The sequence below is a fragment of the Saccostrea echinata genome, unplaced genomic scaffold, assembly GCF_033153115.1.
Source record: "Saccostrea echinata isolate AGI-Se365-2 ecotype Australia unplaced genomic scaffold, CSIRO_AGI_Sech_v1 ptg000046l, whole genome shotgun sequence".
In the NCBI taxonomy this organism is placed as follows: Eukaryota; Metazoa; Mollusca; class Bivalvia; order Ostreida; family Ostreidae; genus Saccostrea; species Saccostrea echinata.
In genome coordinates, this window is record NW_026889795.1 from 7,228,161 (window position 1) to 7,253,585 (window position 25,425).

General features: G+C 31.2%; 1 protein-coding gene across 1 annotated transcript; it reads left to right on the plus strand.

Moving 5' to 3' along the window:
• Window positions 1-16,581: 16,581 nt before the first annotated feature.
• LOC133202281 (growth/differentiation factor 8-like) lies at window positions 16,582-20,068 on the plus strand. The gene is made up of 3 exons (XM_061338074.1): window positions 16,582-17,478; window positions 18,225-18,610; window positions 19,521-20,068. Exons 1-3 carry the CDS (start codon window positions 16,953-16,955, stop codon window positions 19,914-19,916), a joined length of 1,308 nt encoding a protein of 435 aa, XP_061194058.1. The 5' UTR covers window positions 16,582-16,952; the 3' UTR covers window positions 19,917-20,068.
• Window positions 20,069-25,425: the final 5,357 nt, after the last annotated feature.

Genomic DNA, 25,425 nt, shown 5'->3' on the forward strand with positions numbered 1-25,425 from the left:
GGTAAGGTGCCTCATTTTTGGTGAGGAAACTTGTTAAAGCAGCTATACTTCAGCGACAAATTCTTGGGAAAAATTATATATTTTTAGGAACGAAAAATCTATGGGATGGAACGTGAGTTGTCTTCACTGTTGAGGGGCAAAAATAATTTTATAAATGCAGATTAAAAAGAATCAATAGCAGCTGTTACTACGTAAAAAATCGTATTATCGTTGTATGGAACAAATTCTGATTTGTCTAAATTAAGAAATTACGGTATATTTAGATAAGCTTCAGCCGATTTTTGTTTTTTTTCTTTTAGAATCAACGAATGCGTAAACATACGATTTACTGACTTCGTGTTCTGTTTCATGCTTTGAATTTTTTGTAGCAAAAAGAGGAAGACTGACATTTAGAAAAGATTATAAGTTGCACATAAAGAGAACCAAAAGTACGTTATCGTTGTTTGTTTTTAGAGATACGATTTGAAAATATTTACAAAAAAAAAATTTATTTATTTATTTATTTTTTTTTTTTATTTTTTTTGTTTAAGAGGATTACAAATTAAGTTGCGCTATTTATGTAGTTATAACAAGCCGACTTCATATTCAAGAGTAAGAAAATAGTTAAAGCCTACCTTAAAAACACTTGGATCCTGTTTTGATACATTTATCGAGAAATGGATGTACCATGTAAGATTCGTTTTGCTAAGAGGGAAATATTATCTACAGAGATATTTCGTTAAATTTTCTTTGCAGCATTAAAAAAAATGTTAATGATACATGCAAATTCTAAACTTTATAATATCAGTCAAGCAAAATTTAAAAAAAAAAAAAAAGCCGCGTATTTCCCATCTTCGCTAGCCAAGGGTTTCCGATCCGAAATCTACTCTACAACCCTTGGCAGATTTAGTCCTGTCAAACGGGAACTTTAATTGCGCCGCCTATCGCCGTAATTGAGTTAAGTCCCTTGAAGCTCTTTAATATTTGTCCAATGAAAATAGCTGTAACATACGTAAATCAATATGACGTTTGAAACAATATGGCGACCTACATGCAATTTGATGTGGAATATAACCCAGCAACCTCATACAGCTGTTGGCACACCTCAAAAGTGGTAGAAAATATCGTTCGTCGTGATTTTTTGTCAAGAGTTTGACAACACTTTCTACATGTTTCCGTATCAATTATTATCAATAAGCCGTGACATTTGATTGGCTTAAATTGATGCACCTAAAATGCGGAACAGGGACTTATGTGGTCCTTTCAATAATTCTTGAAAACGTATATAATCAAAAGAAAAAAATTCAAATTAATTACTCCCTTGTTTTTTTTTAGCATATATCACGTCCTAACTTTCATCCCTTGTAAATAATACTCTTCTTTTGCATAAAACACGAACAGACTTTAATTCAGCCGAAAATCGTCGATTAGTAAAAACATTGCGTAGACTGGGACTTCGCAGCCAATCAAATTCGTTTGCGCGAGTTCTAAAATTTTCAGCCAAATCTGCCAAGGGTTGTAGAGTAGATTTCGGATCGGAAACCCTTGGCTAGCGAAGATGCGTATTTCCGGGACAAACCTTGTAGATATACTATAGGTTCTTTTTTCAGAATTTATCGATGTGTAAACACATGCCTTTGTACTCACCAACTGAATACAAGTGCGAGGCATTTTTATCTTAAGTTTGTGAGTACAAAGGCATCAATTTATACACATCGATAAATTCTTTAAAAAAAAAAATTTAAAAAAAATTTTAAAAAAATTAAAAAAAAAAAAAAAAAAAAACTTGAAGCCTCCATTTAATTTGTTATTTTTGTGCAGCGTAGGAATACTTTACGCAGCGATACGGAAATGAAACTTAATGCAGATGAACATGAATGAAGTTCTATTTTGATTGTCAAAACAAACAACAAATTTAATTTATAGATACATCTCGATCATTGTTTAAGTCAGCAGATATCGTAAATACAATTAATTGCACTTCCTTGACATTAAAAACAAACGCTGTAAAACAAAAGTAGTGTACCGACGACACTCTCAATTTGGTCTCTGATTTATTACAAAACGGGGTAGAGAAACACGAGGTGAAGTTATTCATCTGATGCTACTGAGGCGAGAGATTAGTTTCTATCTCCTGTCATGAGGCGCTGCCGAGAACTGGACTGATTTGTTTAGCACTTGGAACGAGATCAAAACAGTGGTGTGATGTTGTTTATATCATATATCTAAAAACAAAGAAATAAAAGAACAAATATTAAGACTTTTTCCCAACAAAATATTTAATTAAATTAACATGAGTTATCGTTCTTTATTTTCGATGTTCATCGATCTTGAGATAGGTAAAGATGTTGCTTGACAAAGGTAATTAATCATGTAAAGTGAGGATTTGCTTGATTTGGTCATTAAATAGATGAGTCTTGGTGTTTTAAAAATTGTTACAATCAAGGGAACATTTAATTGCTAAGATTTAAAGGTCCCAAACGTTTGATAACTCTACTTTCACTTTGGATCGAACCGGGTTACATGGCCACATGTTTAACAAGTCGTTACAGGTCTGAGATTTAAAGTAACTGTTTGTTTTGCTTAGGATATGTATTAAAATAAATAATGACATAAAAAGAGAAAACTTGATATTGTCTTACTGTCAAAGCAAATTAACATGTTCAAAACATACAATTCTCAGTAAACAAGAGTTACCTCTCTTACGTCACAACTACCATCATTTGGCGCACTTTTTAAAAACAATTTTCTCAACATTCTAGCATAAATAAATAATTCTAAAGATTCAGGACTAGTTTTAGTATACAAAATATTTATCTTTAACACTTCAATATAAATTTTACTCTTAATTCACACAAATTAAACAGAAATAATGGATTGAAATTTTAGGGCGAGACAGCCCCTTGACGACGGGCTGAGACAGAGATATCTCAGCCCTAGTTCCAAGAGGCTGTCTCACCTAGTCCGAAACGCCTGTATCAGGGCTGATACACTACCAGGTATATTATATAGCCCAAGACAGCAGGGAACAAGTGATATCAACACACTCTAAGTTGAGCTCTGGCCATTTTTCAGTGACATAAAAACTATATTTTTCAACTTAAATTTTTCACTTCACAAAGTTTATGCTGCTGAAATGAATACGGGGAGCAAGTTACTAGATCAGTAAGATCTCTAGAGGACAAAAAAAAAATCACTGACTTTTAGGCAAAATGTTAATATTGTAACGTGTAATCTACGGGTTCTTTTTCAAGGGATAACGGGTTTCATACTCACAAATGATTTTCCTCTGGCTCTATACTTGAGCTAATAATTGAGTACCGGGAATCAATCTTATTTACAACGATGATTAGATTTCGTGATTTAAGGGGATACTTGTCACGGGGTTTTACTTATTTTTTTTTAATTCAGGAACACAAGTCGAGGTTCTATTTGGCGGGGTTATTCAAAGCTGGCTGGGCTCCTTGCCCATGGTTCCGACAACAAAGTCCTATTGTTCTGAGTTCTCAGTGCTTCTCCTTTATACAGGATCACTGCACCTTGTATCCCACCACAATTCCTTGGTTTTCTATCTACCGGTGCTCTGTACGTTTACACTAGCCTAATCATTTCTATTTTTTCTCATTTACTTCTTTATTAATTTACCTTCAAGTTTTCTGCCTTCCCATTTCGACTTCGGGATCTTAATAACGTGCTACCTTTGCAACCTTTTATATAGTAGGTAAAGAATTCCTTTCTATTACCCAATCAAGATAATGTTATATCGAGTATATACAACAAAAGTCTCACACATGTTTCTTTGCCACAGTACTGAGCTCTCTCCACACTTCCCATCTCTCTGGTATTTTCTCACAACTCTTATTATCTCTGGTGACGACTCCTTCCGTCTAGGTGCTCACATCTAACCTAATGACACGGTCTTCACAGCAGGGACAGTGATGCAGAACCAAGGGTGCCTCAAGATCCTTATCGTCATCTATCGCACTCGATCTTTTGTCCTTAAGTTGGTCAGACACTTTGTCACCACACTCGTCTGCCTTGCACTTGACTCCAGGGACAGGTGGAGAAAATTCAAAGTAATTGCATTTTAATGCATAACATTTCAAAAAAAAATTGCCCCAGGTCCATTGCGTATTAAAATTATCAGAATGACATATTTCAACCAATTGCGTACGTTAAAAACCTTGTACGAAGAACCTTTTCTTCGTGTGATTGTCTTCTTTCGTAGTAAAACTTAATATGATATTCCTACCTAAATGAAAGAGTGTTGATCCAGGTTTTCTTTTGGGGGGGGGGGGGGTTGCAATCAAAAACATTATAATGCACATTGTGTTGGTACAGTGTATCTTTAGATACATTGATTGTTTAAAATGAAATGTATTTGACTCTTCTTGTTAAAACATGTATTACTGATTTTCTTCAGTTTCTTCAGTCCTTATTTCATTGTAAATTTCAAAAAGGGACGCGCGGTATATCACTTGTACCTATGCACATGTCAGGTGAGACATGGATCAACTTTTTAATAAGAGCGATGTTTGACGGAAAAGGAAGAGAAAGATAATTTAAAATATTAACATTAAATTCATCACAAGAAGTGTCTTGCTAAAAAAAAAAAGAGGCACCGATATAAGGCTGTATTACAAATAAAGTTAAATTTCCTTACTAAAAGATTGGAAAAGGGGCGGTATCTCCCCCCCCCCCCCTTTTCACCCTTCTCTTGAAAGTGATTTTTTTTATTATTATTATTTTGGCAAAGTACTGTAACGATTTTGCATCTAAATGCTTATAATGATTATGTATGGCATTTGCATAATTATGTGCCTTTTATGTAAGCACAACTCTCTGATAGAATGCTTTATGTTTCGACCCCCCCCCCCCCTCCGTGTTCATACTTCGATAGATCTTGTCTTAAGGTCTTCTTTGATGAAGTAGTGTTTTCTTCCTTGGAATCATTAGATTAAAATCTTAGGTAATCAAAAAGCCCGAAAAAAAAAACATGCCTTGACTGGTTACTTTCTGACTAGAACCTTCAGAAAACATGTACCCCCCAACTTTTAATACACGATTCCAACCAAAATTAATAGCTGGCAGCCCTAGATACATAATAAAAGCAAACCAACTTTCAAATCTATTTATTTATCAGATATTATATTAGAAATTCATAATTTATTGTAATTTACATTTAGACTTGATAAAAATGAAAATTGGAGAGAAAAGTATATTAAATGGAAAATTGAATATATTACAAAATTAGACATTTCATGGCATATTTTCAAAATTAGGTGGTTAACCAGTGGTTAACCACCTTATTTTTTTCTTTAGAATATTAGATTTACATCTGTTGCATTTAAAAAAACTAGAAAAATTTAGTACTTCAAATGCTTTTTTCCCCTTTTCTATACAGCTTCTAGAACATGTATATCCCCATATCGACCATTCATTCATATCATTGAAATATACCTCTTCAGAAAAATACCTGTTTGCTTTGAAAAAAAAGAAGTCTCTACTTTTAAGGAAAAAGCTGCATTATAAATTTCACATATTTTGAAATTACTGTGTCTGTATGAACATTACTAGTATATGCTACACTGCATGTATAAATACATGTACAACATTTTATAAATGTATTATGTAGTTGGTATCGTAACCCTTGTAGACATAAAGTGAAATATAACCTGCACTGCTATTGAATAAATGTAATATCATTTAAAAAAAGATCTACAGTAATTCTATTATTCCCCAACAGTTATCATTATATATTTTCAATCCTTTGTATAAAGTACTACTTATGATGACGTCATTCGAGTACGGACCTACCTTAATGCGCTGTATAGCAAAATCTTGATTATTTCAAAACGATACGATTAATTTGCACTAAAAACTGAAAAGATTTTGTTTTTACAAATAGAAGGTTCATATGGTGTTTTTCATAGGTTCTCTCCTCCCCAAATATCAATTATGAGTGACCGATTTCCCTTTTTATTTTCATTTTCATTAAAATCTGTCAATTACATAATATTTTGCTCCATACTCAAGTAAAGTACAGATATAAAGAGCGAGCTATCTTCTATATCTATATTTAAAAACCCACGTAAAATACAGGTGCAAGAGAAGATCTAACCGCTACATTTTTTTTTTCTTATAATAATTTCATGAAGACTGAAATTTTGATAGGTTAATTTTTTTTTTTATCTGATCACATGCCTCTGATTAAATCAGTCAAGCTGCCAGCTGTGTTAGACAAGTTGTTGAAATCTCGTTCTATCTGTTGACCGTTAAATCTCATCTCTCGGTCCTTCTCTTTCTCCAGCTGTGTTGACAGTGTAAACGAGATTTGTGGTTTGTTATTTTTGTAAAAGAGCCCCGCCCACTTATCAGGTCTTGACCAGCTTTATTTTTGTACACAATCTCCCCTCAAACCTCTCATACTACCTTTTAATACATTTTTCTCCAGTACATATTGCATTTGATTGAATCTTATTATTTACTTAAATAATGTCTGGTGTGAAAATGTCATAAGAAGCTTTTGATAAAGGAAAGTTAAATATAAGCAACTGATTTCTAAAGTCAAGGCCCGTGCGCAGTACAGAAAATAAATGACAAGCAATATATTAATTTATTATTTAGTTAATTAATTTTAAAATTTGCGAAAAAAAGTTTAACAATATTTTTAATTTTTTAATAATTAAAAGCTTTATATTTATTTATTTATTTATTTATTTATTTATTGTACAATGGCATGAAAGGGCTCGGCCATACTGCAACATTTTTTAAGTAAGAATGAAAATTTCATACAAAATTAACAACGAAGACTCTCACTAAAATACGACATGCCTGTTCATTCAAATATCATGCAAATAAATCCTGAAACAAAGTATATATGTTATGTCGTTAGAGAGAGAGAGAGAGAGAGAGATTTTGACCTGGTCAAATTATCGACTGAATTAAAGCCTTTTTTCGGTTTATGACATTTCTCATCTGATCTAAATCTATTAGAAAAATGTAAACCTTCCAATCATAAATCACACCAAGGATTGTTCACAGATGATGAATACAAATTACAGTGAAAAATTTTCTTCATATTTCAAGCAATTATATCGCCGCTAAATGTGTACACGTGTCAATTTACATTACGAGCCCGATAATAAATGCCAACACGAGCGGCACTTTGTAAATTGGAAATAAAATATTGGCTCGGAATTTTTTTCTGACACATCCTATGTATGTTCTACAATCCGCCAAATTTTATAATTTAATGTGTTAAGGAAAGACTCCGTCTATAAAACAGGAAGTGTCATAATACTTAAAAGCAAGCTGCATTGCCAAGTTACGACGCTTGGTTAATTTCTTCCTCTTATTTAAAAAAGGAGATTTTACATCCGAGAACACTGTTTTGCGTCACTTTATATTAAACAAAATTTATAACAAAATTGAGATAAAATTCTTCTGAAACACGATCCCACTAATTTTCTACACACTGATAAATAACAATACGTTTTGTGTTTTTTATCCTTAGGAAATGTTTTAACAAGTATGTACTGCAAAGTCATGACGAAATTATTGTTATAAAATGTTTTGCCTATTATCATAAAATACCAAGAAAAATAACACAATAAACGGTCTATTGTATACTCCAGTTTCCCCATTATAATTAATAGGTCTTAATCTGGGATTATTCTCCATTTTGACACGGATAGTTAAGGAAATGTGTCCACCTTTCGCAAACGGACACGCGACTTTCTTTTTATCATTACGATACTTCTCATGGTTGGCTCCATTCTCTATTATCCCCTTAATGCACTCTTCTCTTAGCTTTTACTGACACCTGAACGGCTTACTTACTGCGATAAGACATGAAAAACCTAGAGACCTACATTTCGGTTCTGACATTTGTGTTAAGAAGCTTATTTGCTTTTAACCTTGACTCGTTAACAAGACGCTTTCTTGTAACTTTCAACGATTTCAGATGCCATACTGGACGAAATGTCCAATTAATTCTGACCTAGGTCGGAATTTTAAACAGTAGATGATAGGCGATAACAACGCGTTCAACAGTAACCTACCATTATCACTATCAAAATCCTTCAAGCGAATGAAAAATGATATTGCGATTTTTATGCTGACAATGCAAATGAACAGTTATGTAAATCCTGACATAAGATCTCAGTATAGCAAACTACGTAGTCCAGGGGGGTAATACTGCGATCTGAATGGCTGATTTGTAAGACGATTCTGCGGGTAACAAGAGATAAACCAATTCTGTGAGCCTAATAAAACATTTATCGTTCAATAATTCAGAGGTTTTTAGTATATTAACTGAATAATCTGACTTTCCGGCTGGCTATCAACTAGCGATAAAACCCGGAAGAATATGTACTATATTTAAGGAAAACCAGATTAAGTAGCAACGGTCATTAGATCATTATTATTAATAAATACCCCTGGGGCCTTGAATTTTTTCATGTATAAAGTTTGGGGTTTTTTTTCCATCTACATGTATTCACTCCGTAACAGTCACTAATGATTATAATAAACAGAAGTGGGTAGAGTTGCAATAAAAATATATCGGAATTTTATGGGGTTTTTCTATTTTTAAAATATATGGTTTAAAACTGATTGTCGTTATCAATCCATTAACAATTTGAACTACACAACGTTAGGGCTGTGTTTTACAAGCTTTCAATCGATTAAAAATTATTAAACTACACAAATTTAGGGCTGTGTTTTACAAGCTTTCAATCGATTTGAAATTATTAAACTACACAAAGTTATGGCTGTGTTTTACAAGCTTTCAATCGATTAAAAATCATTAAACTACATATAGAAACAACTGCGTTTAATAAGTTTTCAATCCATTCAAAATAATTACACTACATGTAGATAAAACAGTTAGAATGTTTTATAAGCTATCAACCCATTCAAAATAATTAAACTACACGTAGTTAAAACTGTGTTATAGAAGCTATCAACCCATTCAAAATACTTTAACTACACGAAGATAAAACTGTGTTTTATAAGTTATCAACCCATTCAAAATAATTAAACTGCATGTAGTTAAAACTGTGTTTTATAAGTTATCAACCCATTCAAAATAATTAAACTACACTTAGATAGAACAGTGTTTTATAAGTTATCAACTCATTCAAAATAATTAAACTACACTTAGATAGAACAGTGTTTTATAAGTTATCAACCCATTCAAAATAATTAAACTACACATAGTAAAAACTGTGTTTTATAAGTTATCAACCCATTCAAAATAATTAAACTACACTTAGATAGAACAGTGTTTTATAAGTTATCAACCCATTCAAAATAATTAAACTGCATGTAGTTAAAACTGTGCTTTATAAGCTATCAACCCATTCAAAATAATTAAACTACACTTAGATAGAACAGTGTTTTATAAGTTATCAACCCATTCAAAATAATTAAACTACACATAGTAAAAACTGTGTTTTATAAGTTATCAACCCATTCAAAATAATTAAACTACACTTAGATAGAACAGTGTTTTATAAGTTATCAACCCATCCAAAATAATTAAACTGCATGTAGTTAAAACTGTGCTTTATAAGCTATCAACCCATTCAAAATAATTAAACTACACATAAATAAAACAGTGTTATATAAGTTATCAATCCATTCAAAATAATTACACTACATGTACATGTACTAAAAACTGTATTTTATACATGTAAGTTATCAATCAATTCAAATTAATAAAACTACACGTAGTTAAAACTGTGTTTTATAAGCTTTCTGTTCTAGTGATTTTTAAGAAGTGAGCTCTTAAATCAGTAAAATATACGGACCAATAACCCATTATTTTTTATGATTTCACTTACTTTATAGGAATAATTTATGTGAATATAAAAATTAATAACTTATTGTCAATCATTGCAAAAAAATGTTTTTAACCCGCTTACGCGTTACGTATTTTTTCTGCAATGTCGCAACCTTCATCACCACATTAACAAACAAACAAAAAAATTTATTGTTACAATAAATTTATCATAAATAATCAACCAAGTTACCTCTAATAACGTCACAACTATATCAAGTAGTGATAAGTTATTTGTTTAATTTATAGTGACAATTCACAAATTTGCCGTATATGAAAAAATAATAATTATTTAATTGCATGAAGCTCTTTGGGCTTTAATTATGTTTTGTTAAGTTTTGTTTTGTTTTTTTTTTCAATATGTCCAAATTTTATCCACTAAAATTTAAATAAATGTTACAAATGTATCAATTACAACTTCAAGGTCAAAATCATCTACTATTTTTAATTCTTAAATGAATATCAGAGGTTTAAGGTCATCAGTGGTTCTTGAAATGATCGACAAAATGCTCAAAAATTTTGAAAATTTCATTAAAGTTTACCTTTTTGTTGCGTAAAATATAATATTCTGTTTAAACAGTTTCTCATTGATTTATTATTTTCCATCTTGAATTCTTATTCTTAGATTCAGTAAGATTATCAAAAATTTCCTTGCTTTAATTGTTTGTTTGACTGTCTTTCTTTCTTTTATTTCTCTGTCTCCCTCTCTTTCTCTCTCTTTTTGTTTTTATTTTTTTTTTTTATTTTGCTGGACGGTTGCGAAACTGCTATGCTTATTTATTAAGAAATTTTTTTATTGAGGTTTCGGAAGTGTTTCAGAGTTATTGGAAGAAAATAAGAAAAGCAATTGGAGACTTGTATTTTAAAGCCTAATTATCTTTTTTGCACTTATTTGCGCCTTAGGCATATCTAATCTACAAACAGTTTTATATTCCTTAATACCCTTGACCGCTTTACAAAAACATGTTAAAATGACAAAAACCACAATCTACAAAAGCTGAAAATACCTCCATCTCAAGGTAAATTATTAGAATTTTCTGGATTCTGTACATATCAGTAAACAAATAGCAGACCAGTACAAAATAAATAATCAGACAGGTGATCTATGTATCTCCCCTGTCAACAGCTGTTGCTGGAATCCACCTGTACACGTTATTAATATACCTTTGTAGTTGTTAATTAGTTGCATGGGAAAAATGGCGTTTTGATTATTTATTTTTTTTACTCAGAACTCATAATTTCAGACAGTGTACAGTATTTCTTGTAAAAAAGAACTCTTATTTTTTTAAAAATATATATTGCATGTTTACATGTACCCCCCCCCCCCCTTATTTCAAGGCTATCACTCATTGGATAATTTTTTTTTCATAACCTACACTATTATTCCAATAACTCTTGTTGTCATGTAAACAAATACATTTCTAAGTAATATGAAATTTCAAGAATTTTAATGAACATAATCATTGATAAAAGTAGATTTAAAACTTAAAAAAAAAATTCTTCGCATCTTTGCTTAAATACTAGTATGAGAAATTTATTAATTCAACATTTTCACTTCTCCTTTTTTTCATTTCTCCCTTTCTTTGTCAAGGACAAATAAAAGTTTATTCAAGCTACAAAGGGCTAAATGTACACATACCAAAAGAGTTGTTGGAATTCAGAAAAATCTATCAGTAATTCCTTCTGTCATCAATAATGAGATAACGCTCAAGCAGGGCTGAATGATATACACAGGATTGTAAGGCAAGAAGTTAAAAAAAGGCAACCTTCACATAAAACCAAGCCTCGTTTCATCATCAATTTATATTTATTGAACCTCGGAATAGCCAAGAATTTTAATAGTTAAGAATTCTGCCAAATATTTACTGTGCATTCCTATCTACCTCCTACATTACACGTAAATGAAATCATCAAAGAATGTATACATTTAGAACGGATTACTTTACCTATTATTTTATAAGGATAAGATAATAAGAATTTACATGGTCAGCATCAACTTAAAAACTAAATAGGCCTTATTGATATTTGTGTATGTTAAGAAAGATAGAATATTTTATCTTATTTATTTCAAAATCTCTTAAAAATACAAGTAACTGTGGAATTATTAGAATCCACCCTCAAAAATAATGATAATATTTAATAAAACACTAGAAAAAGATATTCTATATTTACACTCTATAAAAGAAGACGATAATTTCACTGCAGGAATTCATAAAGGTGGAGTGGGTTTCGGGACCAGTGTGGCATTTCACAATCCTGACTCATTTACTTTTAAGATGTGACTTGTATGTCATTATAAATTGATACCTAACTTATTTTGATAAGAAAATCATGCTAAAAAGAATTATTTATAGTTTCAACTGTCACTCAAGGCATTTGACATTTAATTAACTAATATATATATATATATATATATATATATATATATATATATATATATATATATATATATATATATATATATATATATATATATATATATATATATAATTCCTTCAAATTGTACATATTTTAAATGTAACGTCAATCGGATCGATACGTTTTCGACGTAAGTCATTGTGACGTAGGCAACATAGGTTATACGATATAAACTAAATCTTTTGCCCAATCATATGACGTGTTACAAACAAAATTAAATTATAAGAATATGTGGCAAGATTTTAGATAGAATGTACAAACAAACTCAATTTCTATATGACTTTGCTAGTATTGTAAAATATACAATTAATTTCAAGAAATCTCTATTAGAGAGAAAATTAAGGAAAATTAGACATCAAACAATGTAACATAAATAAAAACAATATTATTTTAACAAAAATACATTGTGAAATCTAAATTCTGCAAATTGTGTAGATAACATATTTTCAATGGTATGGTGTAACATTGTGAAATTGATTTCAAAAATCAGAAATCAATTGGGAAAAATATGCTGCAAACAGTATGAAAAGTTGAAACTTTAAGGACATACGCAACGTAGTTTGAACTTTATTGTCTTTTTTCCCTGGAGTTGAAGAGTTCCATTACTTAAAGGAAGTGTGTGCTACATTTAATGTCTATATATGTTGTTGTAAACTTATTCTAAAACAAGTTTGGATAAACAAAACATCTAGAATATATGTTTAGTAATTAGGGCCCCGCTCTGCAGGCGCCCCATAGTGATCAGTCTGTCCGTCCGTCCATCCGTCCGTCCGTCCGTCCGTCTGTCCGTCCGAGATCTCTTGTCCGGAGCATCTCCTCTCTCCTTGGCTCAATCTGGCTCATACTTCACCCACAGAGTGTCTATGGGTTAAGGGTGTGCAGTGACCTTAAACCATGTTTCTAGGTCAAAGGTTAAGGTCATAGCAGAATTATATGAAAAATCCTTGTCCGGAGCATATCTTCTCTCCTCTTGGTCCAGTGTGGCTCATACTTCACTCACAGAGTGCAACTGGTCAATGGATGTGCAGTGACCTTGAACTAAGTTTCTAGATCAAGGGTCAAGGTCAAAAATAGCCTCTCTGTTTAAATTCTTGTCTGGAGCATATTTTCTCTCTCCTTAGCCCAATCTGGCTCATACCTCACCCACAGAGTGTCTATGGGTTAAGGGTGTGCAGTGACCTTAAACCACGTTTCTAGGTCTACGGTTAATGTCATAACAGAATTATATGAAAAATCCTTGTTCGGAGCATATCTCCTCTCCCCTTGGTCCAATGTGGCTCATACTTCACTCATAGAGTGCCACTGGTCAATGGATGTGCAGTGACCTTGAACTAAGTTTCTAGGTCAAGGGTCAAAAATAGCCTCTCTGTTTAAATTCTTGTCCGGAGCATATTTTCTTTCTCTTTGACCGAATCTGGCTCATACCTCAGCCACAGAGTACCTTTGGGAAAAAGATGTGCAGTGACCTTGAATTATGTTTCTAGGTCTAAGGTTAAGGTCATAGCAGAATTATATGAAAAATCCTTGTTCGGAGCATATCTCCTCTCCTTTTGGTCCAATGTGGCTCATACTTCACTCACAGAGTGCCACTGGTCAGTGGATGTGCAGTGACCTTGAAAAATGTTTCTAGGTCAAGGGTCAAGGCCAAAAATAGTTTCTCTGTTAAAATTTTTGCTTGGTGCATAATTTCTTTCCCTTAAGTCCAGTCAGCCTAAAACTTTACCAATTAACATTTAATAACAATAAACATTTGTGATTTTCCTTCCATATTTTGATAGAGGATGTGCAACATCCGTAATTTTTGTGCCGTTTTTTGATAGAGGGTATGGAGCACTCGTGATTTTCGTGCCATTTTTTATTATAAAAAGGATGACATAGAAGCCCTTTAGACTCAAACAACACATCTCGTAATAGTACACAAATGTTCCTCTTCAAAATAAACCCTTTTCAGCTACCTTACATTTTTATGTTCATTGCTGAAAGCGGGGCCCTTTGAGATGGCCACCATCTCAATGATATCTAGTTTTTGTATATTTCTCTTTGAATTATACAAAAATTTTCATCAATTGATATCTTTTGAAAACCCCTGACAATGCATGCTGATTTTTTGTCTATGAACATCTGATGGCACTATAATCTTAAATTCAGATTATCTTGAAAAATTATCAGATGGTAAGGTACGTTGCGTATGTCCCTTAGATGATTTTAGCTAGGTGCTCACTTAGTTGAAAACCAATAAGGATAATTGACATCTTAAATAATGCAAATAATCATGCATCCAAAACTCAGAATTTCAACTCCAATAGGAAATTTACAACTTGTATGAATATCGTTTTTATTATTTTTTTTTACTTAAATATGTCCACATTACAAAGTATAGTGGTATTTCTAAATACAATATCTTACAGTAAATTTACTTATTTATGTTTTAATTATATATTTCATTATTTTTTTGTGATTAACCATATAAAAATAATCCTTATGTCACAAAATTCCTCGATTCTTTAGATTGTTTTAATCCATTTTCCGAGTCCACGTAAGAAAACTCTTTTTAAGAGATAAAAGTAAATTTATAATAAATATTTAAATAGAATTAAATTGCATTCCTAAATAGTAAATTTCACAGCGTACGCCATATTACTAAATATTTGTCCTATATAGCAATTATCATTTCATCTGTAATACATACATGTAATGTATATAGCTTTGCAGACTGAAAAAAATTAATAAATACCGATTTTATCCCTGGGTTTTATACAGTATGTAAACCCTGACCCCTGATAACATAAAGAGAATTCACAAAGTTTTTTTGTGTTTTGTTTAAACAATTTTACAATAAATATATTGCTTGCACAAATAATATTGTGATATTACGTGCACTCCTCATGTCAGTAAACACCCAGTTACATTGAACTGATTACAATGAAAAATCTGTTCAAAATGTGCAAAAACATACATGCTGACGTAATTAACATAATACACCCCAGGCTAAGACATTGTATACCTAACAAAGGTGTCAAAACCTTGCGTTTCTGATCATAAGCACATTATTATTATGTGGCAAGAAATCCTGTCAGTTTTGATAAAGTATACAAGTTTCTCAAATGTTTAACCTGTATGCTTTGTTAATCTGGTACGAAAATTTATGAAGGTGTATGATTTATATTAAATGTCTGATGCCATCGTATACATTTAAGTAACCATAATAAATGTATAAATTATTCTAAGTGACAAAACTGTCGAGGATAGATGATCCAGGTATCAGGTATCTTTTTGTGATTCAAATACAGAATAAAACACACTACAATTCCTTGAGTGCCTATTTTGTGCTAATAAATGTCTGCATTGGCTACAAAGAAGATATCGTGTCATAATTTGGGATCGTAAAACCGTCAACTGAAAACTAAAATGCGAGAAAATATGTATTATAAATAAATTTATATAATCCTTTGCTTCCGAAAAGATAATTTATTTATTTATTTATTTATTTATTTATTTTTGAATCATTCTATAGAAGGATTTAGGTAAATTTTATTGGCTCACTGGAAAAAAAATAGTGTATCCATTGGGAAAAAAACTATGATTGTTCCACTACGATAACGTTGCAATGATACAATTTTAATTTTTAAAAAAATCAAACTCCAAACTTATGAAGAAAATTTCCAACACATGGTAACTTTAATTTAATTTTAATAGTATAGTCAATAGTACGCCTTTTTAAAAAAAATAGCTTTTCCTACAATTTTTGTTACAGAGACTTAGGTAATATATATATAAGATATACCGTGTATACAAGTACCCGGGGTTACTTTGGTCTCTGCCTTTCAGATAACATCCTCTTTCACTTTACTATAAAACATTTTAACAAGTAATGAGAGCGTATTCCCTTTTTATATATATCTTAGAATAGAATCTAGTGTATGAAGTGATGTAAAATAAGGCTACAGTGGATATAATCAAACAAAATAAACCCTCTTGACAGGTAAAATTGAAATCTTTAAACAAAAAGAATTTAAAAAGATTAATGTAATGATACACATCGATTCTTTTATTAAAGATATATTTCATTTTATAGGTTAATTATCTGCAACAATTATTAAAATGTAATGCTGGATTTTCGATGAATTCTTTGGATATTCAGTTACTTGTTCAATGTTTTTGACTAGCTGTTAGCACGATGATGTCGAAGATTTTTTTTCAGGGAATAATTAGTCAAAGGCCTTGACCTCTCATACCATTAAAGCCATAAAACGGGCAATACAGAGGCACTGCTTAGAATGATGTTAACATCAGCAGATCAATAGTCGGGGTATTTTTATTTTTTCTAGGACTTTAAAACATTCAATGGATGCATGCGATAAGGAATAAAATATTTACACAACTTTATTTCACCAATTTATATAAAAACGTTTGCAGCTTGCAGTGAGGATTTAAAAAAAGAACTATCATGCAATCTACGAAAAATTGATTTTCTAAGAGGAATTTACTGAAATATTTTATCTACAAATGCCTCGGTCTAGAAGGAAAGAATGTCACGAAAATTTATGATACTGCTGTCCTTTTCTGTTTACATATAAAAAAAATATTATGACCCTTTTTTAATCAGGTTTCACACCTGTCAAATCTTTTGGCCGAGTGTAGCTTGACCGCTGGTATAAAAGCTAGCTCCCTTTCGCCGCAATTACTCATCTGGAACAGAACCGACAACTACATGAACAACGATCAGCTGATTTTAATGTACAAGATGCCGGCAAATCTTAATTCCGTTTTTTATTTGATAGCCTTCACAGTGGCTCTCGTAGTTAGTACCGTTTTACCACAGTCCATTGATTCAATAGAGGATTTTCAACATTACGACACCGGCAATATAACCCAAGAACAAATTATGAGTATCTTATCACAAAACACCGAATCGCAAAGCGATTCAGATGGATTAAACTCCAACCGTACTCGCTGTCAGAGTTGTAGAATTCGAGAGGATCAGAAAAGAATAAGAATTGAATCTATCAAAAATAGAATAGCACATGCACTGAAGCTGGACATTTTGGGTATCCCTAATATCACAGACTTGAGGATTCCGAAAGTGCCATCCTATCAGAGACTTCGTGAACGATATGAAAGCGAACAGATTATTAGTGAAATGCAAGGAGATGCACCATATTCTTATGCAGATCAAATAGAAGACGAGGAAGACGAATTCGGAAGGGCAGAAAGGACATATATATTTTCCGAAGAACGTAAGTATTTCACATTTTCCTAATAGCGTAGGTGTCGTTCGATTACTTTTTGAAATACCTTGGAGAACGTTAATTTACCTAGCTTAAAGTGTTGCGTAACTATGAAACATGAAGTTCACTAAAAGATAAGTAAAATGGAAAGGGGACCACGATACTTTTTTAAATCTATTTTCAGCACATTTAGGAATTTATGAATGTTTTATGTAATAAAGGCAAATTAAAGATTTAATAAAAGATTACAGACATATTCTTATATATAATATCTTTTTATGATATTATGCTATATTTTATTTATGTATTTATTAATTATTGTTCTTCTTACAATTATTTCATTATTTTTTTAAATCTTTGATTATGTTAGAATCCGAAATCACATCATTTAGATTCTAACATTGTTTGAAAAAAACTTATTCACAGGTTAGAATTAGTTATCAAATGTTAAATGAAGAGCAGATGGTGTTATTTTCTCCAAGCATGTATTATGCCGTTAAACAAATAGAGGACCCACTTCTCAACCTTCAAATAATATGCTGAAAAGATATATTGCATTTAACCGTTTTTGCAATTAATCCTTTTAATTCTGTTTTCTATATAATTCATTTAACCGTTTTTGCAATTAAATCTGATAATTCTGTTTTCTATAAAATTTCTTATAATCGTAACTCAGAGACTTGTCGAAATAACGAAAGAATGTTACTTACAGAAAATACGACTTATTCTAAAGCAAAATTTTATTTTCATTACAGCATCAGCGTCTCTGGAAATTCAGACACCTAATGCCATATATTTCAATATGCCAATACTGGAAAATAGAGACGTATATAAGGCATTACTGTGGGTTTATATAGCACCGCGAAGTCAATTCAACTTACCAAAAAACGTGTCGGAATTATTTCTGTACAAGATGGTCCCGCCTGGGAAACAAGGAGGACCACCAGTCAAAAGGTTTATGAAAAAAAGGAAAAAGAACATTCCACGGACCAGCGGCTGGCATCATTTTGACATCACTAGTCTGGCATATCAATGGACCTCAGACCCGTCTTCAAATCTAGGAGTGGTGGTGGAGGCATTTGATGCAGATGACGAGAATTTGATTATTCTTCCACCAACCACTGGAATAAATGAAGGATATGTAAGTGAACATTTTTTGATGTTTTATTGGATGGATATTGGATGTAGTAATCTTTAAATAACACTGAATTTGAATCCTGCTAAAATAACTCTTTTTTTTAATGGTTTTTTTATGTGCAGCATGCTCTAATCTTGGAAAGTAAAATTATCACTTAAAACTAATAAAACACTAATTTTGAAAATTCAGGCATAAGCTTACCAATAACTTGATGAACATATTCATGTTGATATTTGTTTATTAATGTACCTCTAAAGGTTACGTTATTTTAGATAAATTTTGTTTCAACATACGTTATAGTTCGTGCTTTTAATAATGTCGAACATTTCTTTTTATTTTTACAATGTATAATATTTATCCTGTGAGGGGATCGTACTTATTGTTATAAAATTGTAATAATTTATAACAAAAGAAAAATTATCCTTTGAGATGACGGTAGATCTCTTGTTATTACAATTATCTTATAACATAAAAGAAAAATTCACTTCAAATAACAAAAAGCAGCATCAGCATTTCCCCATTTTTGCCCGTAGAGAGTGGTCAGTTGACCTAATTGATCTAGAGCAGTAAGTTGACACGTATATATTTATATACGTTTCTACTTCTCATGTACTTTTCGCCACTCAAAAATTAACACCTGTGCTGTTTATAACTAATGGCAAATGGCCATCTATTTATAGGAGTATACAGGGTTATTTATTACTTCAAAACATCTGATATCCATTAAGTTAATAAACCGACTACACAATTTTACTTCCATTTCGTCGGAGATAATTTAGTTTCCAATATTTAATTTAAAAAAAAGAAACTCGTTGAGTGGAATTTCTTTACGCCTTTTCTTTTCACATGCATATTGTTTTAATGAATATACGTATTTTTTCAATTGTTTGACGAAAAGAAAATATTTTTCCAGGAACCAAACTTGGATTTACGAACGACGACTACAGCACATGTCCGTAGGAAGCGATCAATAGGACTCACGTGCGACGAACAAAACCAGTTCGAGGCTTGTTGTAGATACCCGCTTACCGTAAGTTTCATAGAATTTGGATGGGATTTCGTCATTGCACCTAAATGGTACGACGCGTATTACTGCGCGGGAGAATGTAGAGACGAAGGGATGAGTAACCATGGACACTCGTCTGTTGTCCAACAAGTCCCCGAGTCCAGGATAATTGGAAATAACCCAGGACCCTGTTGTTCGCCTGTTCGGATGGCAAATTTAAGAATGTTATACTTTGATCATACGTCCAGACTTCAACTCACAACGCTACCGAGAATGAAAGTTGTCAGATGTGGTTGCTCTTAAAAACAATTTTGAAGAAAGGCAATTGAAAATGTGCTTCTTTTCAAGAAAGGAATGGATCTAAGATTCCTGGACATAGGGTCTTTCTATGTGCCGAATGCAGAAGAAAAAACTGAAGTAGACGTCTTTTCCGGAGAGTTTTTGTTGCTTTTCATCCTAGTCTTATATATATATATATATATATATATATATATATATATATATATATATATATATATATATATATATATATATATATATATACTTTAAACAATAAGTCATTTATAAATGACTTATCGTGCTACTACAAGAAGTGGGGAATAACATGTTTTTCCTTTGATTTAAAACAATTTCATATTAGTGCACTGCATTAATCCACTAATAATATTTAGCAATAGTAGTTATAATGTCATCCATTAAACATAAAATTTTATCATCAACCAAGCACCTTGACGATTCGTCTCCTAACGATACAAATTATGTCATTTGTGGATAAAGATTTTACCATTTTATGGTTGGAGTTTGGTTATGATGAGTGTCCATTAATGATAAAGCTAAATAAAATTTTATCATTAATTTAATGGATGAAAAAGCATACACTATTGCGACTTTATATCATTTTGGGATTTTGCACTATAAGTGGTTACCAAAGTGCATTTTATGCAATTTTCTTCTTCTTCTTCTTCTTTTTTTTTTTTTTTTTTTTAATAATTTTGTGATTTGTATAAGAACTTTGCTTTGGCACGCATATATATTGGTTAGCTATTATTTCAATGCAAGAAATATAGGGCAATGATGATAGAAAATGAACATGGAACGAAAAGCATAGTATGCGGTGTTGAAATCCTTCAAATGATCTCTTGTGGAGAAAAAAAAACTTTTTAAACTGTGTGATTTACAGTGAGTTGTGTTGTGGTGCTTTTTCATAATTGTGCTTTATGTGTTGTATTTATCATGTCTCCATTTTTTTGTTGATGTACAGTTGGACAGCACTTTAAGAACTCACTTTTATATTGGTTGGGATGCTTTTATTTTGTAATTTTGTAAAGTATCCTACCATTACAAGGAGTTTTAAAATTTTAACACGTTGCGGCTATTGGTGCAATTCAGTAGAAGAAAGTTGAAGTCTGTTTATTTGTTTTGTTTCTGTTTTGCATTCCAACACTTTGTGATTACTTTGCTCCTATGGAAACTTTTTGTGAGATGTGCAATATTGCTAGTTAGATTTGACGCCTATTTTGAATAGAAGAGTGGAGATTTATGTATAAATGACGGAGTTTTGATTGTTGAAAAATAAATTTGCACATTTTTGATGTGCCTAAACATTATGAAAACTGTGATATTCGAAATAAAATATACATGAATATGTATAGATATAAATATTCAAATATTGTTTTCTACTTGTCGTTTTCCATTCTATGTAAAATGGATAGAATTTTACATAGAATTGATATGTTACGTGATGATGTCTTCAAGAGATTAAACACAGATTGTGGCGTTGATAAACAATATTATTGACACTTGGCTTTCCAAGCATGAAACATTGAATGGTGGTGTAGAATTACTGTTTACAGTGGTATATGTGAATAATTTACTGCATGTTTAAGGATGATGTCGAATATAAAATCAATTTAAAAATCTTTCATAATCAATTTCTGGTATTAAGTTATTTTCAACTAGCAAAGTCAGTGAAAAACACGTCTCTTTTTAATTTATCTATACGGAAGGTAATATAAATTGATTATATCACTAAAAACACGAAAAACTGTATATTATCCCCAAAAATCAGAATTAATAAGTTGATCGATCAAAATCTAACATGGCAACAAAATAACAAAACACTATCATATCAAACTCATTTAGGAGAGAACTAAAGAACTGCTATGGTAATCCAAAATAGACAAACAGAGCTTAATGAAGTAAACATACATGTGACATAAATCAAACTGTTTGTCGGTAAGAGAATTACAATCTGTTACTTAGTTTTCTTTACAACAGTCTGACAATTTATATATATATATATATATATATATATATATATATATATATATATATATATATATATATATATATATATATATATATATCCAATAAAATATTTTTCCTTGGTATAGAAATACAATTAAATCCAAATTTAAATGAAAAACTCAAATTTTTATCTATGGCGCTATCACCCCAAGCAGGCCCATCAGAAGTAGTAAAAAAATCTACTGATGAGTCCGCATGGGGCGAAAGCTCTATAGATTAAAGTTTGAGTTTTTTCATTTAAATTTGGATATTATATATATATATATATATATATATATATATATATATATATATATATATATATATATATATATATATATATATATATATATATATATATATATATATATATATATATTGAATACCAGAGAGAGAGAGAGAGATAAATCTGTGCACTTTACATCGAGAAGAGTGGTTTTAAGCAAGTTTAACTACATACGAGATGAATCATTATTACCCAAAAGAAATTTGAGTAACTTCAATAGCAATTTTGTTCCACAAAGCATGATATATATAAATTTTAAGATCAATTATACAATGTTATATTACCCACCTCATTGAACTAAACTTCAAATAAGCCCAAACTTTTCAAAATTTATATATGAAAGAGTAGGGAACATTTTTTTAACTTCCTGATTCCTCTTAAAATTGAAAGTTTGCACAATATATATTGAATCTCAATTCGATTGTTTGAAAGACGAGGAGACTTAATTTGATACAAGTTATCAAACTAGAGGTGCTGTAAGCACTGCGCTCATAAAATGCACAAAGGCACTATGATAAGGATTCAATGAAGTCCTCATTAAATTTTATTCAGTGTTATAGAAGGAGTTGCGGATAAGAAATGAGTATCCCGTAATATTACATAGAAAGAATTGCAGTCTTTAGTTTTTGCTAAGGAAAACACCAAAAGTCTGTTTGACATGAAATACGAGGTACACAATGGCATTATAAATAAAGATTCTGTAAAAGTCTCATTTTATTCATTGGTATTGTAGGAATGAAGCAGAGAAGAGATGGTATTCCCAATATTATAGAAAGAATTACAGTGTCAATTCTTATGCTATGGGAAAACCCCAAATATCTGACCGATTAAAATGTGGAAAAGGAGAAGCACAATGACACTATGTAATAAAGATTCTATGAAAGTTTCATTTAATTTTATTCAGTGGTATAGAAGGAGTTGCAGATAAGAGATGGGTACCACCAAGTGTTACGGATGGAGGGAGGGAAGGACGTACGGCTATAATTACAAAGGGAAAAATTGTATTTCAGAAACTAATATAGAAAGAAAATCAAAACAAATGAGAAAACAAACTGAGAACTATAGCTAAATCTATATATAAAAAAAGTTTATACTGCATGATTTCACATTGAAATATCCTGCAACTCTTTGTATTTATCACTCTCGTCCAGTGATAAAAGGTTGATTGTGATGTCATGAACGGTACATGTAAATTAATAGTGACGTCATAATTGATCACTGTATATTCGCTTTTACTTTGTTATTATAACCTGTTTAATTCGGTTATTGTTTATCGTCCCTTCGAGAATTTTGGGATGCCACCAATTACCGATGGAAGACAGGCTTTAGATTAAGAGGCATTACGATTTCAAGATAAGTGTTAACTGATCATATTTACCTTGAAGCCTTTTGGGCTTTATACAATTTGATCAATTGAAAACCCCTGCTATTGCACAACTGATGTTAAAAAAATCATTCCTTAGCAAATCTTAAAATGATACTATAGCAAACGTACCCCTAATTATTTCAATGTATGATTATTTGATTTTATTATCATCAAAGATCTCTAGAATGCACTGAAAATAAAAAAAAAAATTGTTGTTTTTTTTACATATATCTTCTACTTCCAATACACCTTTTATAATGACTAGGAACTTCTTAGTTAAAGGTTCTACTAGAACGGTATGACAGTGAAGTGTAATTTAGGCTTTTAATAAACTAAGATGACTGAAGCACTAAACTGTTGGGCCCTTCCTTTAATGATTATCCTTATCCTCGTTGTCTTCTTCTGTTAAAATATTTACATACAATGATTTTTTTAAAAAGACTATATGCACAGCGATAGCTGTCACTTATCCCCAGATAGAGCAATTAACCTATCAGGTTTGAAAACATATGAGCAGATTCCTGACAGTGGAACGTCAAAATGGAGTGTTCTTTGGCATTTTTAACATCCAGAAACTACTTTTATTACCAGGTGATGATATATTATATACAAAACCCATCATCACTGCAAAGCAGCGTGTCACCTATCTTATCAATTCCACATTCACGGCTTAAGAAAAAAAGATGACAAGCTCTGACGATTGACACAGTTTGGACATCATGATCTAAAGGTCAAATTTACTGAGGTGTTTAACATAATAGGAAAATATTTAAGCACTATATAAAAAGAAGAAAGGGCATTTTTTAAAGCAATATGAGCTACAACTTTGATGTCGGAAATTGTTGTGAAATTGTAATTCACTATTTTAATGACCAAAAAAAAGAACATTTATAAACTTCTGTCGTTCATATTTGCAATAGAAGAACTTTTTATAAGCTTTGATTGAAGCAAAATTACAATATTGTTGTCCTGTACATTATTGATTTCTTATATAATTATACATTTCATTTACAGAAGTCTTTCTTAATTTAGTCTTATTGATCTAAAAGGTGTAAATTACATACAAATTTATCATAACAGCAAAATAAAATTCTCAAAAATGCGGCTCATATTGCTTTAACTACTCCAAACGAGTATCTTACTTCGTGGAAAAGATTTTCTAAACTACGTATACGAAGGATACTTAATCTCCGACCATGTTTTTATTTCTGTATTGCGGGTAATTGTAATAAAGAAAATCCCTTCAATCAATTTACTGTCATTGAATGTATCGATCTGCCTCAATGCATATCAACGTATTTTCCCCTTTTGAAAGATTATTAAACTTTTACGTTAATGACAAAAAGGGATATCATACCTAAAAGAAAGTACATAATCGAGCACCTTATACACATGGATAAAATTAATATTAATATTAACAATGGTTATTTCCATTCTTATGTCGACACGATATATCCCGGTGAGCTTGATACCACAGAGTCTGACACATCTGTTTCATATTTGGATATTTATTTATTTATTTATTTATTTTTTTTAGAAAAAAACGTTAATGGTTATTTCACAATAAAGCTTTATGATAAACGTGATGACTTTAACTTTTCAATCGTCAACTTCCCTTACTTGCAGCAATATACCATTATCATCTGCATACGGGGTTTATATCTCTCAGCTGATTCGATACGCCAGAGCATGCTCTACGTATGAACAATTTCTAAAAGGAGGTAATTTATTGACAAACAAGTTGATAAAACAAGAATATCAGCAGTCTCGTTTTAAGTCATCATTTCGTAAGTTCTATGGTCGATACAATGACCTTGTCAGCAAATACAATCTTTCATTAAGTCAAATGCTGACTGACTTTTTTCATACTAATT